Source organism: Paramormyrops kingsleyae, chromosome 1, assembly GCF_048594095.1.
Source record: "Paramormyrops kingsleyae isolate MSU_618 chromosome 1, PKINGS_0.4, whole genome shotgun sequence".
NCBI lineage: Eukaryota > Metazoa > Chordata > Actinopteri > Osteoglossiformes > Mormyridae > Paramormyrops > Paramormyrops kingsleyae.
Window position 1 is genome coordinate 61,553,067 of NC_132797.1, and position 15,789 is coordinate 61,568,855.

At 47.1% G+C, this 15,789-nt stretch overlaps 2 protein-coding genes across 4 annotated transcripts; one reads left to right on the forward strand and one right to left on the reverse strand.

The window, feature by feature from the left end:
- The first annotated feature begins 133 nt into the window (after positions 1-133).
- On the forward strand, positions 134-14,486 carry znf142 (zinc finger protein 142). 3 transcript variants are annotated; one of them, XR_011993530.1, is made up of 9 exons: positions 134-510; positions 805-883; positions 1,828-1,962; positions 2,273-3,097; positions 3,182-3,359; positions 3,435-6,228; positions 6,526-6,631; positions 6,742-11,553; positions 11,615-14,486. XR_011993530.1 is itself a non-coding variant. In XM_023810069.2 (8 exons), exons 1-8 carry the CDS (start codon positions 397-399, stop codon positions 7,380-7,382), a joined length of 4,872 nt encoding a protein of 1,623 aa, XP_023665837.2. In that variant the 5' UTR covers positions 134-396; the 3' UTR covers positions 7,383-14,486. The 3 variants fall into 3 exon arrangements, 2 of the variants coding, with proteins under 2 accessions (XP_023665837.2, XP_023665839.2); XM_023810069.2 differs by having other exon boundaries at positions 6,742-14,486; XM_023810071.2 differs by lacking the exon at positions 805-883 and having other exon boundaries at positions 6,742-14,486.
- On the reverse strand, positions 12,136-15,692 carry LOC111842932 (ybeY metalloendoribonuclease). Its single transcript, XM_023810072.2, has 4 exons — positions 15,483-15,692; positions 15,259-15,390; positions 15,107-15,175; positions 12,136-14,987 (listed from the first exon to the last, which is right to left on the reverse strand). The coding sequence occupies exons 1-4, from the start codon at positions 15,690-15,692 to the stop codon at positions 14,898-14,900; spliced, it is 501 nt and encodes a 166-aa protein (XP_023665840.1). The 3' UTR covers positions 12,136-14,897.
- Between the last annotated feature and the right edge of the window lie 97 nt (positions 15,693-15,789).

The following is a 15,789-nucleotide window of genomic DNA, read 5'->3' on the forward strand; positions in this document are numbered from 1 at the left end:
TTTCTATTTTCTTTAGTTTTCGGCAGCCTGTAAAATATACGTCAGATTTCTTGATAAACCGATTGTACAATCAATCGCACACTACCTTTTCGCAGCAGTCGCGTCATGTGACGTCACCCGGTTCCACGGGTAATTTGGTCCGTCGGGTAAAACTGATAAGAAGCTAAACGGTTCCTAGACAGATATAAACAAAATATAAACTGCTTTCTGAAGTACTTGTTATTTTGATAAAGTACCAAAACGTAAAGAGTAGCACCTTTAAACATCCACGCTTGTCTTTTGCTACGTACCTGTCTAAGAAACCCTACACGTAAAAATACCCTGTGAAGGATTATTTACTTCGCTGGGCACCTCCCTGGAAAAGAAAAGAAATGGCGGCCAAGTTCTGCTTTACTAATGCTAATGAAGCCGGATCATCAGAGGGGAGCGGCATGTGCGAGTGGTTTTGACCGACTTGGGAGTCCGTGTGAAACAAGCACTTTTTCCAGATGTTCGCCGGTGCCGGAAGCGGTAGGTTGCGATGGCATAGTATCTGCGCGAGGCGCCATGCAGGGGGTGCAAGCGGAGCTTTGCTCGAGAATTATACCAATGTGCAATAATTAAATGGAGCTAGTCACACTATTTGTAAAATTACTTTCACATCACTCTCACATTCGGTGATTTTGTTATTTTGTTGTTGTTTGGGTGGTGGGTGGTGAAACAGTGCATTTAGGTGTTCTGGGTGACTGTAAGTTTTTAGTAATAAGTCGGTAAGAGCTAGGGTACGTTGTTTAACAGTGTGCCTCCTTTGGCCGTGGACAGCAGCTTTGGAATTCAGGCATGGATGCCTCGGAGCCGGTTTTGAATCCCAGTATCTGCGCTGAAAGTCAAGTGAACGGCGACGGTACGGGTTGGACGAATCTAACAGGATTAAAACAAACACATTAATATACAGGAACACGTGTATATTTATGTACTTTATGTCATAGCTGTATGCAGTGTATATGTATTTTGTGTACGTCAGAATTGGCGGAATAGCTGTTCACTTGGCACGTGGACATTGTATGTCATATGAACACAGTCTGTATATCGCTACTCTTCCATGCCAGCTGTTATACCTGACATCCCTTATAGGACAACATGGCATTACTGTGGACCCCAAGGAGCCACACTTAGCTGTGGGAGGTGCAGACAGATCGAGTCTTCCGGAGGGCTCACTTCTTTCCTTCCATCAATGTCCAGCCCCAGCTTTGATGGCTCAGGGGGGTGGTCCTGGGGAGGCAGGCTGGCCAGGCTGGCCAGGCTACAGGTGCCCGCTGTGCAAGCGCACCTTCAATCTGGCAGGAGCTCTGAAGCAGCACTTTCAGATGCACCATGGCGAGCCTGGGGAACCAGTGCTCTGCCCAGAGCCAGGGTGCTCATTCAGCAGCATGGACTGGTGCGCGTATCAGCGGCACCTGAGCATGGTGCATGCACTGCAGCCCGTGCTCTGTCCCCAGCGCTCCTGCCACCAGGCCTTCCATACGGAGACTGAAATGGAGCAGCACCGACAGGCGCACTTCCCTTTCCACTGTGCCCACTGCCCCTTTGTCACTACAAGTGCCAGACAGCTGAACGAGCACTGTTGCGAGCACTGGAGTCCATCAGGGGACTGGGAAGGTAACATGTGAATCCTGGTCCCCGTGCCCCTCTCGTGACTGCTCAGCAATGAAGATTTCCATTCCCAGTGGTTCATATGGTTACCATTTGAATAACACTATTCAATATTATGGTCGAATGTCTCTGGAGATCAGGGCTTAATGGACTCTTTTAGGTTTCAGCATAAACCTCCTGCTCTCTTTGACCTAGGAGAAAAGGGAGGAATGGAACCAGAGCAGCCTGAGAAGGAAGATGAGCCCCAGCAAAGGTCTAAAAGGGGCAGTGAAGTGCAGCCAATGGATCAGGCAGCTCACATGAACAAGTCCAAGGACCGCTGCTTTAAAAGTACTCATTGCTTAATGTTGCTCAGTGTTAGTTTTAGAGGGGCATACACTGTGACAGATGCAAATGTAAACTCAGCAATGTATAGACTATGTATGCTATGGTCTGTGAGAATTTGGGAAGGTTAGTAGTGAAATTTCAGAGTTGATCAGTGCCACCAGATATTGATTTTCAAGTTGTAATGAAGTCTCAATGCTTGTTGCATAAAACTGAATGTTTCCTGGGTTTGCCCACCCTGGAGAACATATGTTAGTCTCTGTAAGTTGGCCATTCTGAAACTGATCTTGCCCCCCGCCCCCATTCTTTGCCCAAGGTCATGTAGCCGAGGGCACGGAGCACCTCTACCGCACCCACATGTGCCCTGAGTGCCGCCGCTGCTTCAAAAAGCGCACACACCTCCTGGAGCACCTGCACCTACACTTCCCCGACCCTGGCCTGCAGTGTCCCACCTGTCGGCACCACTTCACCAGCAAGAGCAAGCTGCGCATCCACTTGTTGCGGGAGTCTGGCCAGAAGCCCCACCGCTGCCACCTGTGCACATATAGTGCCGTTGAGCGCAATTCCCTGCACCGCCACTTGGCCAGCGTCCATGGCGGGGAGGGAGGGGCAGCCCCTTCGGACGTCTACCCTTGCCCCACCTGCGGAGAGGTCTTTCTGCAGAGTCAGGCCCTCAAGGCCCACATGAAAGCACACAGGGCCCTGCCAGCGGGCCGGCAGCCCCTGGCCTGTTTCCAGGAGGGCTGCCCCTTCCGTGGTGCTGACAGGAGGGCGCTGCAGAGGCACGTGCGGGAGACACACGGTGTGGAGGCAGTGGAGTGCCGGTATCATACCTGTGGCGCCTTCTTTGGCAGCCGGGAGGACATGGAGGCTCATCGGCGCACCCACCTGGCTTTTCACTGCCCGCATTGCAACTTCTCCAGTTCCAACAAAAGCAGCTTCCAGCGGCACAAGAGGCAGGGCCATGCTGGGCCAGCAGAGCTGCGCTGTGCCTTCTGCCCCTTCACCACCTTTAACCCCGTGGAGTTCAGCGAACACATGGGACGCCTACACGCCAATGAGAAAACGCACCGCTGCCCTCAGTGTGAGTTTGTCACAGCGCACAAGCGCGTGCTGGGGAGGCACATGCTGCTGCACACCGGTGAGTGGAAGTCCCCGCAGACGCTTGATCTACATCGACCCGGTCCAGTCCAGCCCTGTTGATGGCTTGTGGTCTGTATTGCAGGCGAGAAGCCCCACAAGTGTAAGCTGTGTGACTTCCGGTGCCGGGATGAGACCTACTTGTCAAAGCACATGCTGACCCACTCCAGTGACAAGAACCACATGTGCTCCGAGTGTGGCTACGTAACCAAGTGGAAGCACTACCTGAATGTGCACATGCGCAAGCATGCTGGTGACCTCAGGTAAGGCCTTAACCAGTTCTCCAGCATGCCCTTCCTGCTTGGCTGTACATCAGAGCAGCTCCACTCTCCCCTCAGGTACCAGTGTGACCAGTGTCCATACCGCTGCCACCGCTCTGACCAGCTGAGCAGCCACAAGCTCAGGCACCAGGACAAGTCACTGATCTGTGAGGTATGCGCCTTCTCCTGTAAGCGCAAGTACGAGCTGCGCCGGCACATGCAGCTGAAGCATGGCGGTGGGGAGCAGCAGGTACCACTCTTCCAGTGCAGGTACTGCCCATACAGCACGCGCTACCGGCAGGCACTGCACAACCACGAGAACTGCAGGCACACGCGGCACCGTGAGTTCCGCTGCGCGCTCTGCCCCTATGTCACCTTCAGCAGCACTAGCCTCTTCTTGCATAAGAGGAAGGTGCACGGCTACATGCCCGGGGACAAGGCATGGCTGGAGAACTACGCTAAGAAGGAACGTGAGCAAGGCGGCACCACCAGGGGCTTCCCGGAGAAATGGGACAGGGTTATGGCGGGGGACCAGCAGGTGCCCTCTGAGGCAGGGGAAGCTCCCAGCCAATTGGAGGGTAGCTTGCAGATCATGGGTGGGAGTGGTGAAAACGAAATGACCGCAGATGCCACTACGTTCATGGATCAGGAATCTGAAACGGGCACAGAGGGAGCTGACTCGGAAAACAGGGTTGGCACTAACATCAGCAGTTGTCAGGTGGCTGCCACTGATGGCAACGATGGAGAATGTTGCCTGTTGGTTTTGACCTCCATAGTTCAACCTGAAAGCATGCCTGACACCTGCATGCCGGGAGATGTTGAGAGCAGGGGGCTATCAAGTTTGGAGATGCAGCTTGATCTTAAAGCATTTCCAGATGCAGGGGGGAGTCCCATGTGTCTTTCCCAAAGACAGAGTGAAGATGACCAAGAGGGGGCGCTGGTAGGGGACAGCGAAGGCCAGAGTAATAGAGAGAAGTCATCGATCCCCAAAGCCAATGCATCTGACCACATGGATGGTGCCAGAGTGGACTCTTCCTGCTCCGAGTCCCACCTCACGGTCCAGCGGAGGCAGGACAAGGAGCAGGCAGACGCCCTGGTGCTGGAGGGCCATGTGCAGATGCTGGTGATGGAGGCCAAAGCCCGGGTGCACCAGTGTGACTTCTGTGCCTTTGCCACATACACAGAAGCCGCCCTGGCACAGCACCGCCGTGTGTCCTGCAGAGCCAGGAGGACAGTGCTGAGGTGCAAGGACTGTGGAGCGATCTACAAACAGCAGCGTGGCCTGGACACCCACCGGCTCAGGAAGTGTCCTGTGCTCCTAAAGATGGGCAGGAGATTCCCTGTCCCGGCAGGACTCAGACAGCCAGAGGTTTCTGACCAACTGTCCCAGGATCAAAGGAAAGTGGATCATATTGTAACTGGGGCAAAGGACAGAGGAATGGGGCCACTTTCTGAAGAAGCGGTCACTGAGGCGTCAGAGGGACCCGAGAGACGAGGCATGGAGAGCAGCATAGCAGACATCCACATAGACACCCCGGAACACGAGATAGACTCTAACATGGGCGAGACACATGCAGCAGGCAAACAGGATATGGATCTTGGGGAGACAGACTCTGTACCTCTCCCCTCAGGGACAGTGGAAGGGCAGGGATATAGTAAGGCTCCTTCTCAAACTAGGAGCTCTGCGGAGAATGAGGATGGAGTGTTAGGAGAGGGGAGCACTGAGGAGCAGGATAGCAGGAAGATAATGGAGAGGATGGGCCTCCGCTTCTTCTGCCCCAGTTGCCCGTTTGCATGCCATCAGGAGCGAGCGCTCAACACTCACCGCCGGCGAGGCTGCCTTAAGCCCGGTGATATCCAGTGCCAGAGCTGCTCCTTTGTGGCCAGATCACGTGAATCCCTGGAGCGTCACATAATGGTCCATCCAGGTCAGCGGCTCTCCTCAGCACCGCAGTGCCGGAAGGCCTTGCTCCAGTGCAAACTATGCCCATTCACGTGCAAGCAGGCACGCTGTATGACGCAGCATGTGTCCCTGAAGCACGAGGGCATGCGCCCCCACTGCTGCCGCTTCTGTGCCTTCAGCACCACGCGCCGTTACCGCTTGGATGCCCACGAGTCATTGCACACAGGTGTTGGTCGCCTGGCCTGTCGGCTCTGCAACCACACCTTTGGCACTGCCTCCAAACTGCAGCTGCACCAGCAGCGTGTTCATGACCGGCAGCCCACCCACTTTTGCACGCTCTGTGACTACGGTGGCTACAGCTCCAACGATGTGGCCCGCCACAACCTCAGCTGCCACACGGGGGAGCTAAAGTACGCCTGTGACCTCTGTGCCGCCCGCTTCAGCTCCAACGCAGCCCTTAAGCAGCACTGCCGTCGCCAACACCGGGATCCCGGCAACCAGCCTTGCCCTCGATGTGACTTCATGGGCCGCAGCCAGGCCACCCTTGTGGCCCACCTGCGGCAGCAACACCCGCGGCTGGAGTGCACCCCCTGTGGCACCGAGTTCCTGAGCCGCGAGGCCCTGGAGGAGCACCGCAGAACCCACCTGACCCAGCGCTGCCCAGCATGCCCCTTCGCAGCACGTGGGAGGCAGCTGCTCGCGCAGCACCTGCTGGACGAACATGAGGACGGCTTCCCAGAGGACAAACCGCTGAAGTGTGCTGCATGTGACTTCACCTGCCGTCACCAGTTGGTGTTTGAGCAGCATGTACGCTCGCATGGCGGCACCCGCCTGTACCGCTGCACCAACTGCCAGTACTCCACCCGCAACCGCCAGAAGATCACCTGGCACATCCGCATCCACACGGGTGAGAAGCCATATCGCTGTGAGCACTGTGGCTACACCTGCGCTGACCCCTCTCGGCTCAAGGTATGTCCCACCCACCAGTGGCTGACTAGCCCTCCCCTGTCTGTCGAGTGATTTCAAATTCAGTATTTGCTTGATTGGCCACGTACATCTACATGTACTAAGAATTTGTCTCAGCATTACTAGTGCATATATTCAAAAACCACATACAACATAAATTCAAAAGATACAAAGAAAACAGATTTAAAATTTAAGCTATAGCCCAAATCAGTACAGATTGCAGTCAGTAAACTGGTGTTTACAAAATGTACAGTATGTGCAACATGGCTCGATGGCTGAAACAGCTCTTCTCTATTGCAGTACCACATGCGGATTCACCAGGATGAGCGCAAGTACTTATGTCCAGATTGTGGCTATAAGTGCAAGTGGGTGAACCAGCTGAAATATCACATGACCAAGCACACAGGTAATGACTGAGGTCCCCTGGAGGTCAGCACAGGCTCTGCTGTCACTTCGTCTGCTCATTTATATAGAAATGCTTTGTTGTCCAGTGAGACTTCTGTGATGTCTCAAAAGGTGCCAAGCCATACGCGTGCGAAGAGTGTGAGTACCGCACAAATCGGGCAGATGCCCTACGTGTGCACCGCGAGACTCGCCATCGCGACATCCGCGCCTTCATCTGTGAGAAGTGTGGCAAGGGCTTCAAGACACGCTTCCTGCTGCGCACGCACCTACGCCGCCACAGCAACACCCGGCCCTATGTGTGCCGTCTCTGCCGCCGTGCATTTCGCTGGCCTGCGGGACTCCGGCACCACTTCCTCACACACTTGGAGTGCCAGCCCTTCTTCTGCCGCCACTGCTCCTACCGGGCCCGCCAGCGATTCCAGGTGGTCAAGCATCTCCGCCGGCACCACCCCGAGCAGCCCTCAGAGCAGGGTGTGGGCCAGGACCCAGGGCCACACTCTGTGTCACTGCATGAGGCCCGGCTGGGCGAGGAGGAACAGGAAGGCGGGTCAGGGGAGAAACGGGAACAGGAGGGTGGGCCAAGGGAGGAACAAGAGCAGGAGGATGTGTTGATGGAGGAATGGGAACAGGAGGGCAGACCTAGGGAGGAATGGGAACAGGAGAAGAATGAGCTGAGGGAGGAACAGGAACAGAATGGTGAGTCGAGGGAGGAACAGGAGCCAGAAGATTGGCAGAGATCAGAGCAGGAGTAGACCTCGGACTCATGAGTGCCCCCAGCTCTCGCCCTGAACTCTAGCAGTCTCACACAGGTAACAAGAGTGAGCTACGGAGTGGCACCTCTGTGTGGTAGCCTTAATCTTAACGCTGTGAGGTTTATCACACGGCTGCAATATTGTTAAGATACAAATTTTTGTGTCTTAAAATATTGTATCATATTATTTGTATCTTGTGATTCTTTGCCTTGAACCATGCGACACTGTAAGTGTGTGACCAACACTGTGTAGCCAAAACCAAACTTCATGAGTGGGTCTGTGTGTTGTATGTGATACCTCCCCTGCAAGTTCCTCACTCTGTTTCGTGTGTTCACTCTGAGGCCATTGACGAGCTTTGCCCCAGCAGTAAACCTGGGCCTATCAGGCAAATGACAGTCAGCAGCTGCAGCGTGGGGCTGGTGTCAGAGAAACTGGAAAACTGATAGTTCTTCTGAAATTTACATTTATTTAGCAGACACTGTTGTCCAAAGCAATGTATAAGCGAGGCAGGAAGTACAAGTAAACCAGCTCATTGGCTAATTATTAGTTCTAACATCAGGTGGCATTTAGATGGCACTGCAGGCGCACAGCTCTTTGATCTGTGTAATGTTAGCAAACAGGGAGGTTTGGACACAAAGGCTTTTTCCTTCTACATCAACCTTAATTTTGCTTCCTGTCCTGTTGTCTTCTGGTTTAAATTCACTATCCATTCACTATCCATTTACACTACACTGTGGAAGGAGGTCGCACTGGTATTTTCTTTTTAAGCACTTTGGACTAGACATGTTTAGAAAAGGCACTGTATAAAAATAAACTGAATTTGTGAACAGAATCATACTAAAAAAACCTGTGGCACAAAGTACATATGTTCAGAATCAAGATTATGTGTATTAATATTACTTATATAAATCTATAAACGTAATTAAGAAACAGATTAATAAGTGATACACTGCCTCTTCCTTTACTGCTCAGCCAGCAGCGTGAGACTTGGTGGGCTGACACCAGTTCAAGCCCAGTCTCAGCATGTCTGTGGGTCCTTGAGCAAGGCCCTTAACCCCCAGCTCCCTGGGGGCCACAACAGGTGGCTGCCCTTTGTGGCCAGCTTGCTCTCACCTACAGAGTGCAAGCTGGGGGAGTGATAAAGAGAATTTCTACATGGGGATCAATAAAGCATTGGTTGTTTTTTTTTTTTTTTTTTTTTTTACTATTTCAGTGGGCGGCATGGTGGTGCAGTTGTTAGCACTGTTGCCTCATATACCTCTGGGACCAGGATTCGAGTGTGTATGGAGTTTACATGTTCTCCCCATGTCATCATAGGGTTTCCTCCAGGTACTCCAGTTTTCCTCCACAGTCCAAAGACATGCTGATGCTAATTACAGTTACTAAATTGCCCATAGGTGTGCCCATAGCCTGTTGATTCAACAAGGTGCTGAAAGCATTCTTTAGAAATGTTGGCCCATATTGATAGGATAGCATCTTGCAGTTGATGGAGATTTGTGGGATGCACATCCAGGGCACGAAGCTCCCGTTCCACCACATCCCAAAGATGCTCTATTGGGTTGAGATCTGGTGACTGTGGGGGCCATTTTAGTACAGTGAACTCATTGTCATGTTCAAGAAACCAATTTGAAATGATTCGAGCTTTGTGACATGGTGCATTATCCTGCTGGAAGTAGCCATCAGAGGATGGGTACATGGTGGTCATAAAGGGATGGACATGGTCATGCTCAGGTAGGCCGTGGCATTTAAATGATGCCCAATTGGCACTAAGGTGTGCCAAGAAAACATCCCCCACACCATTACACCACCACCACCAGCCTGCACAGTGGTAACAATGCATGATGGATCCATGTTCTCATTCTGTTTACGCCAAATTCTGACTCTACCATTTGAATGTCTCAACAGAAATCGAGACTCATCAGACCAGGCAACATTTTTCCAGTCTTCAACTGTCCAATTTTGGTGAGCTTGTGCAAATTGTAGCCTCTTTTTCCTATTTGTAGTGGAGATGAGTGGTACCTGGTGGGGTTTTCTGCTGTTGTAGCCCATCCGCCTCAAGGTTGTGCGTGTTGTGGCTTCACAAATGCTTTGCTGCATACCTCGGTTGTAACGAGTGGTTATTTCAGTCAAAGTTGCTCTTCTATCAGCTTGAATCAGTCGGCCCATTCTCCTCTGACCTCTAGCATCAACAAGGCATTTTCGCCCACAGGACTGCCGCATACTGGATGTTTTTCCCTTTGCACTCCATTCTTTGTAAACCCTAGAAATGGTTGTGCGTGAAAATCCCAGTAATTGAGCAGATTGTGAAATACTCAGACCGGCCCGTCTGGCACCAACAACCATGCCACGCTCAAAATTGCTTAAATCACCTTTCTTTCCCATTCTGACATTCAGTTTGGAGTTCAGGAGATTGTCTTGACCAGGACCACACCCCTAAATGCATTGAAGCAACTGCCTTGTGATTGGTTGATTAGATAATTGCATTAATGAGAAATTGAACAGGTGTTCCTAATAATCCTTTAGGTGAGTGTAGAAGTCGTTTATTGGTGATTTCATGTTGGTCGAAGTTTCTGCTTTTTAACAACTGTATACGGTTATTTTCTATACAAATCAATTGTATGTGAAACAAAAAATGTACGTGTTCATGGTTGCAAACTCTTTCAGACTCTCACGCAAGAAATCTTACGGCAAATCTATATTCCATTCTGAACTTAAAATTAACTGCATCAAAAACGTTACGGCAGTTTGCAAACCCTAGTGGCTGCCCTTCGCGGACAACTTACTCTATAAAGAGCAAGTTGAGGGAGGCGTAAAAACAATTTCCCCACGGGGATCAATAAAGTATCAATTATTAATATTATTAAAACTTACATATATGTTAATCTGTGTGCAGAACAGAGAACAGAAAATCTCACTCCATGCAGCTGACCAAAATTGCCAACCCTGCATTTTATTTTAAATGAGAAGTAAAATTCAGTTTTCGACTGAAGCGCTAGCTTATCATTCCTTTGCTTTGTTACTCGGACAAATACAAAACGAATGATTAAACATTATATTGTTCTGTCATAAAATACTATCTATCGAGACGTGCTATCGAGCCTAAATTTCTGCGCATGTGCAGTTTCACCGTTGGACCGTTGTTCCACAGAACAATATGCGTCTCTTTTTGTATGTTTTCTAAACAAGACCGCGTGCCCATACCCAACTGTAATAGCGATTAAAGCGATCTATTCTTTTAGTATTTATGTTAAAGCAAGACTTTTATTTTATTACTGTTGTGGGATTAATCTTTCGAAACACTTTAAATTTAATAAGCATAGAAACATATGACATAAACACGACTGTATTGTGGGTTTTACGGTTTTTTTGGAGGTCACCGACTCCGCTGCTGTGAGAATTACTAACTCTCTCATTGTTGTTTTGATAGGTTAACGGTATACTAATGCTATTGCCTATTAACAAAAACCAAAGGTATGATACGCTTAAGTATATTGCAGATGGTGTTTAAAAGGAGCTCGCCGGTTCTATTGATGATAGGACCTTTCTGAAACAATCTCGGACCATGAAATAGGAAGACAATTCACTTATAGCTCAGTAGCGGAATCAGTATTTTTCCGCACCACGAATGTAACATTTTCCTTGGGTTTCACATCTTTGCTGTTTGTGGGCCTATACGCCTTCTTGGGCCACTTCTGATTGGTGATCATGACTGGCATGCGAGAAGCACGGCGCTTGTGACATATAATGTATATCCTAAATCACGATTTTTGCGACTTGCTAATGGCGTTGTTTCAAATCGCGATTTCGATTTGAAATCAATAAATCGTCCAGCCCTAGTAGTAATGTTAAGCACTTAACCAGCAATTCTGCCCTTACAAGAAACACTGCTTGAAGCATTATAATAATAATAATAATAATTTAATTAAGGTATGTAAAATACTGTACACGTAAAAGAAACTGACTCACTATAGCAAAAGTTTTTTTTTAGTTTAATAGTTAAGTTTAAAAAATTGAGTACGAATGAACATTAACCACTTTGGTCAATAACTGTACTTATGAACTCAGATTGCACCAAATACAAACACATGATAGATAAATAAAATTGGTTGTTGCCACCATTTGTACAAGTGGTATCTTTGCTTAGTTTGCAAATTACAGTAGACTGGTTCAGGCCAGATTTTGCAAATGGAAATCATTTCCACACAATCAAGAAAGAACAATTTTAGAATCAGGTCTTCCTCATCAGCCATGCTGCACACTGTTAACTCGACAGCATAGCCTAGCTATCTATGGACCGTGTTGTTTAGCTCGTGGCATGAGTGCAATATTTTTAGCAGTCTGATGGTATACAGTTTTTTTAAACTTAGATATGTGGTTTAAAAAAGGATCAAATAAATTTCAAGTTCTAGAGACACTGACCTGGATAACTGACCGATAAGTAACATATAACACTGAACACACTGGTCTGTTTTTGTTATAGTGTTGTTACAGCCTATGAACACGCAGGCATTTACAGGATAGGTAGTTACCGCTTTGTTCTGTCATTATACTACAGTTTTTCTTGATTGCTTTGGCACATTTCATGAAACATATTTCATATTCACAAAACAATAAGAGCATTTCTCAAAACAGTTAATGCATATAGCATAACACTATGGTTTAGCTGCAATAGTCTGTAACTTGCCTAAAGCAATTAACTCATGTATCAAAAGCAAATAATTCCACCAATGAATTAGTCAGTGCCACCAAAATGAAAAGTACAATCAACATAATTTTAATCAAGAGAGTCAAAATGCCAGTGTAAGTATGGTCCTGAGCTCCACAATTCTGAATGTAGCATAGGTTTCCACTTTCTGATTGTCACTAACTGATCATTTGTCTATAGCAAACTGTTACTTATTTATGTCAAAGACACCAGTTTAAACATTGCAAGTCTCTACATTACAGTATGTAAAGTCCACTGGCAAGAAAAAGTACTCTCCTGTACATGCAAACTTTTTCAAGTTCTCAAGACAGTACAATAGTAAACATAAAACAGCAAAAGGCAACATAAGAACAAAATAACAAACAAAAATACAACAATGCTGTATCACTTCAATTTATGGAATATATCCTTTTGACAGCATGGTGGCTAACACGATGATCACATACATATATAGTTTTATTACAATGGGAAACTACGTAATCTACCTTGATCAAAACAACTGAAAATTGTGCCAAATGATGACAATGGTACTTAACTATTTGCATATGCAAACTAAAACATTTGGAAATTTGTGTGAAACAATGAGAAATGATGTTCTGCTGTGCAAAAGTGACATTATGGTGTGGTGATTACACTTGTTGTTTTGCAAATGTTAATTGCCATTTGGGAAATGCTCCAAAGCAATCAAGAAAAACTGTAGTAATATTATCGTGCATTTGTAACTGGCCATTCATTGGAAGCTAAGCCTAGTTGCACTTATGCCTACAAGTGCTTTGCAACAGTATTTATCCCCCTTGATGTTTGTCCTGTTTTGTCACGTTACAAGCTGGAATTAAAATGAATTTTTAGGGGTTAGAACCATTTGATTTACACAACATGCCTACCACTTTAAAGGTGCAAAATATTTTTTTATCATCACACAAACAATAATTAAGATGAAGAAACAGAAATCTTGAGTGTGCATAGGTATTCACTCCCTTTGCTTTGAAACCTCTAAATAAGAGCTGGTCCTACCAAATAACTTCATAAGTCGAGATTAGTTTATTAAGATCCACCTGTGTGCAATTAAAGTGTCACACGGTCTGTCACTAGAGGTCTGTATAAATCAAGCTGTTCTAAAAGAACCTTGACTCTGCAACACTACTTAGCAAGCAACCTTCAGTCCAAGAAGCATTCCAAACAGGCCAGAGACAAAGTTGTGGAGAAGTATAGATCCATTATAGGAAATGGAAAGATTATTGCACCACCACAAATGTGACAGGAGAAGGCTGCCCACCACAACTGGGCAAGGAGGGCATTAATCAGAGATGCAACAAAGAGACCAAAAATAAAACCGAAGAAGCTGCAAAGATCCACAGTGGAAATGGGAGTATCTGTCCATAGGACCATTTTAAGCCATACATTCTACAGAGTGGGGCTTTGTGGAAGAGTGGCCAGAAAAAAAGCCATCCCTTAAAGGAAAAAAATAAATAAAACCCACTTGGAGTTTGCCCAACAGCATGTGACAGACTCCCCAAACACATGGAAGAAGATTCTCTGGTCAAATGAGACCAAAATTTAACTTTTTGGCCATCATGGGGAAACACCATATGTGGCACAAACCTAACACTTCCCATCACCCTAGGTACACCATTCCCACAGTGAAGCATAGTGGTGGTAGTGTCATGCTGTATGGATGTTTTTCCTTTGCAGGGACAGGAAAGCTGGTCAGGATTGAAGGAAAGATGGATGGCACTAAATACAGGGCAACTCTTTAGGAAAACCTGAGTCAGCTAGAGATTTGAGACTGTGACGAAGGTTCACATTCTAGCAGGACAATGACCCTAAACATACTGCTAAAGCTTCACTTGAGTGGTTTGAAAGGAAACACACGAATGGCTTAATCAAAGCCCAGACCTCAGTCCAATTGAGGATCTGTGGCATAACTTGATGACTGCTGTACACCAACACAACCCATCTACCTGGAAGGAGTTGGAGCAGTTTTGCTTTGTGGAATGGGCAAAAATCTCAGTGGCTAGATGTGCTAAGCTAATAAAGACATATCCCAAGAGACTTGCAGCTGTAATTGCAGCAAAAAGCAGCTCTACAAAGTGGGGGTGAATACCTATGCACACAAAAGATTTCTGTTTTTCTGTTGTCTTAATTATTGTTTGTGTCACAATAAAAATAATTGCATCTTTAAAGTGGTAGGCATGTTGTGTAAATCAAATAGTGCTAACCCTCAATAATCCATTTTAATTCAAGCTTGTATTGTGACAAAACAGGACAAACATCAAGGGGGATATATTTGCAAGGCACTGTCATTGACTCCTCGATGGCATGTATGTACTGTGCTATTTGCCTTAATTGTACGTTGCTTTGGACAAAAACATCAGCTAAATAAACTAAATGTTAATGCATCGTTGGATTGCCATGACTCAAACACTTATTGTGAATACAGTTGCAACAGGTCATTATTGTCATATCATCCACCACTAAGGTGTGCATTAACAACAGTGCAGAGAGATATCTGCTTTCATATAAAACATGAAACTATTACAAAATGTGAAAAGCTTTTTCTTTTTCTGAGATGTTTAGCTTTATGAAAGTTACAAAGCACAAATTAAATATTTTTTTTAAAACACTGACATCCACCAAATCACAAAAGTCTATTTTGTTTTGCTTTTTTACGATAATGATTATCCACTGTCCATTCCAAACCTGTGCAGCATTCAGTGTATATAAGTTTTAAAGACCTTTAAGCTGCTTTGCACACCATTTCCCCAGTGACACGTCCAGCCTAGCTGAGTCTGGCCTCAGATGGTGGTCCTTCATGAAATATATCTCTTGGTAAGAGGCTCCAGTTGGCTACCTGTCAGCCTGTTAAACTCCTTCAGGATGTGGTGTTCTTTCTGGAACATCTTATAATAATAAGGAAGTACTTTAACCACTTAGAGTGATGATTTCAGTATCTTTTTTACTGTTCTACTGCTTTCACAGAAGCATAGAAACTAAATATATGACTACATTTAAAACGTACCTTTATCCACTCTTCCTCTGTGTCATGTTTGTACCCGAGGAGATGACAGATTCCATGCGTGGTGACAATCTGTTATAAGTTAAAGTGAAACGTAAAGGCCTGGGAGATGATGTCTGAAATCTCAATGCATATGCACATTCATTTCTACATACAGTTATGGTGCTCTGGAAGTCCACTGGCGACCCGTTGCACTGCTGCATAATAAGCTCCACCCCCAGGAATATGTCCCCTAGATTGAGATCGTCATTGGTAAGATTGCTTGGCAACTTCCCATCTTGCAGGTCCTGCGCGTATAAGGACACAAACTAAGGTCTCTCACACGACATTATTCTAACAGGCGAGGAGGTGCACCAGCCATCGGCAGACAGATACTCGCCTCGTAGAAGGGAAAGCTTAGGACGTCCGTCGGCTTGTCGGCGCTCCTGTAAGTGCGGTTGATGCGCTGTATCCTGCGGTTGTCCACGCAGACCAGTCCCAGATCGAACCGCTGGATGCCCAGGATGCGCCGCAGAACCTCTGTATCCCGGCGTAGGCAGGCTCGACTCAGCGGAACAGCGCTTTGCAAGTTGCGGATCAGCAGGCTCATGGCGCTGCTTTTTAATCAGGATAATTGTTGTTCTCTTTTACTGACAAAAATATACAGAGTCGAGGGTTCGTCTAGACTCTAGAGACATTTAATCGAA

Coding starts and splice junctions, on each gene's coding strand:
- LOC111842932 (XM_023810072.2), bottom strand. CDS start 15,692: ATGAGCCTGCTGATCCGCAACTTGCAAAGCGCTGTTCCGCTGAGTCGA. Junction 15,176..15,258: donor ACTTCCAGAGCACCATAACT/GTATGTAGAAAT, acceptor AACTTATAACAG/ATTGTCACCACGCATGGAAT. Junction 14,988..15,106: donor CAGAGGAAGAGTGGATAAAG/GTACGTTTTAAA, acceptor TATTATTATAAG/ATGTTCCAGAAAGAACACCA.
- znf142 (XM_023810069.2), top strand. CDS start 397: ATGCTAATGAAGCCGGATCATCAGAGGGGAGCGGCATGTGCGAGTGGT. Junction 3,098..3,181: donor GCACATGCTGCTGCACACCG/GTGAGTGGAAGT, acceptor TCTGTATTGCAG/GCGAGAAGCCCCACAAGTGT. Junction 6,229..6,525: donor CTGACCCCTCTCGGCTCAAG/GTATGTCCCACC, acceptor TCTCTATTGCAG/TACCACATGCGGATTCACCA.